Raw genomic sequence first — 1,810 nt, 5'->3', positions numbered from 1 at the left:
GAGAGAGAGAGAGAGAGAGAGAGAGAGAGAGAGAGAGAGAGAGAGAGAGAGAGAGAGAGAGAGAGAGAGAGAGAGAGAGAGAGAGAGAGAGAGAGAGAGAATAAACGCGTAAGCGAATATGCTAGAAGAATAAAGCTAAGCGATATGCAGTACGTAGTAAGCGAGCGATTAGAAAGAGAGATACAGAGAGAAACAGAGTAAGCGTATGATCGAGAGAAAGAAGATATTAGAAATTGCGATAATGTTAGTACGTACATGTATATTACTCTCTCACGCATGAATTAAAGTTTGGTAATTTATCAAGTAATTATTGTATATAAAGCAGTAAAAATATGGAACACAATGCAAAAGATTGCGTTTTCTATTATGCATGTTTGAAATAATTATGTTGGTAATGGCGGAACTAAAAATGTCGGTATTGTCGACTCTTTTAGTTACGTTTAGATGAGGGCGCTAACCCGTCGGAGTTCGCCCGTCGGTTTAGGATCCCCTTAAGATAAACGGCTGCGGCGGAAGCGTGGATTGACGCGTCGGCGAATCCGTGGATTTCCGCGTGATTATTTTCCAATCCGAGATCACTCCAGCGAGATATCCGCAACTGGCTTAAATGCAAAATCCGGGAATAGATTTCGTTCCATTTTGTGAAGAGAATTTCGGAAATAGTATCGTCCCAATCTATTTTCGTTTGCCAGAGCTGTTGCATGAATATTTTCGCTGTGATAGTGACCGGAGTGACCCAACCTAGCAGGTCATAGAATTTAGCAATCGCGGATAAGATCGTACGCTTGGTTTCCGGGGCATTATCAACCAGCGACACGCGAAACTCGAAAATATCGTTTGCCGGATTCCACCCGATTCCGAGGATTTTGATTTGTTCGTCTTCAACGAGAAGTTTTTTAGTGGCTAAACCGTGATCTGTTATGTCGATGTCGGCGAGGAGGGCAGGTGAATTGCTCCATTTTCTTAGCACGAATCCGCCGCGTTTCAATAAAGAATTTAGTTGATCCCGAGCTTGCCGAATAAGAATCGGATCGTCGACTCCGAAGAGCACATCGTCGACATAGATATTATCGCGTAAGATCGGAACCGCGAGTGGAAAGTGCTGATCTTCGTCGATCACTAATTGTTTTAAAACTCGAAGTAACAGGAACGAAGCACATGACATTCCGTACGTGACTGTTAATAATTGATAATTGGTTAACGGTTCCGAAGGCGTTGCTTTCCATAGAATCCGCTGATAACTTATATCGCGAAGATCGATGAGAATTTGGCGATACATTTTCGCGATGTCGGACGAATACACATATTTAAGTCGTCGCCACTGTAATATTACCGACATGAGATCGGTTTGTAATTTTGGACCGGCGTGTAAATACTCGTTTAGTTATGTGCCGTTAGAAGTAACGCTCGAAGCGTTGAAGACGATGCGAAGACGCGTGGTGGAGCTGCTTTCCCGGAGCACCCCGTGATGCGGGAGGTATACGGTTTGTTCGATGTCACCTTGAGGCATCGGCACTGGCCGCATATGCCTAAGGCGTTGATATTCGGATATAAAATCGGAATATTCCTTCGCTACCTCGGGTTTGTCGCGAAATCTCCTGTTATGCCTCCGGAGAGGCACGGTAGTTAGGATCGTTTGCCGGAAGGAATTTGGGAATTCGGGCTCCGCCCGAGTAGTTCACTGAATTTATTATAATTAAAAATGACACTTTCGTATTCTGAATAAATGTATATATAACTATTTTATTCGTACTTGGTTTAATTACAAAGTCTTCGCACGTCTCTCGCGTCGCGTATCGCGATATCGGAT

General features: G+C 43.7%; 1 protein-coding gene across 1 annotated transcript; it reads right to left on the bottom strand.

Annotated features, from left to right (window-relative positions):
• Positions 1–430: 430 nt before the first annotated feature.
• Positions 431–1,279, bottom strand: LOC115246279. Its single transcript, XM_029824999.1, has one exon. It carries the CDS (start codon positions 1,277–1,279, stop codon positions 431–433), a length of 849 nt encoding a protein of 282 aa, XP_029680859.1.
• Positions 1,280–1,810: the final 531 nt, after the last annotated feature.

Source organism: Formica exsecta, unplaced genomic scaffold, assembly GCF_003651465.1.
Source record: "Formica exsecta isolate Colony F162 unplaced genomic scaffold, ASM365146v1 scaffold145, whole genome shotgun sequence".
In the NCBI taxonomy this organism is placed as follows: domain Eukaryota; kingdom Metazoa; phylum Arthropoda; class Insecta; order Hymenoptera; family Formicidae; genus Formica; species Formica exsecta.
The sequence above is the reverse complement of the archived record's forward strand: the minus strand, read 5'-3'. Positions and strand labels throughout refer to the sequence as shown.

What these genes read in the sequence shown, in the direction of transcription:
- LOC115246279 (XM_029824999.1), bottom strand. Translation starts at nt 1,279, where the DNA reads ATGTATCGCCAAATTCTCATCGATCTTCGCGATATAAGTTATCAGCGG.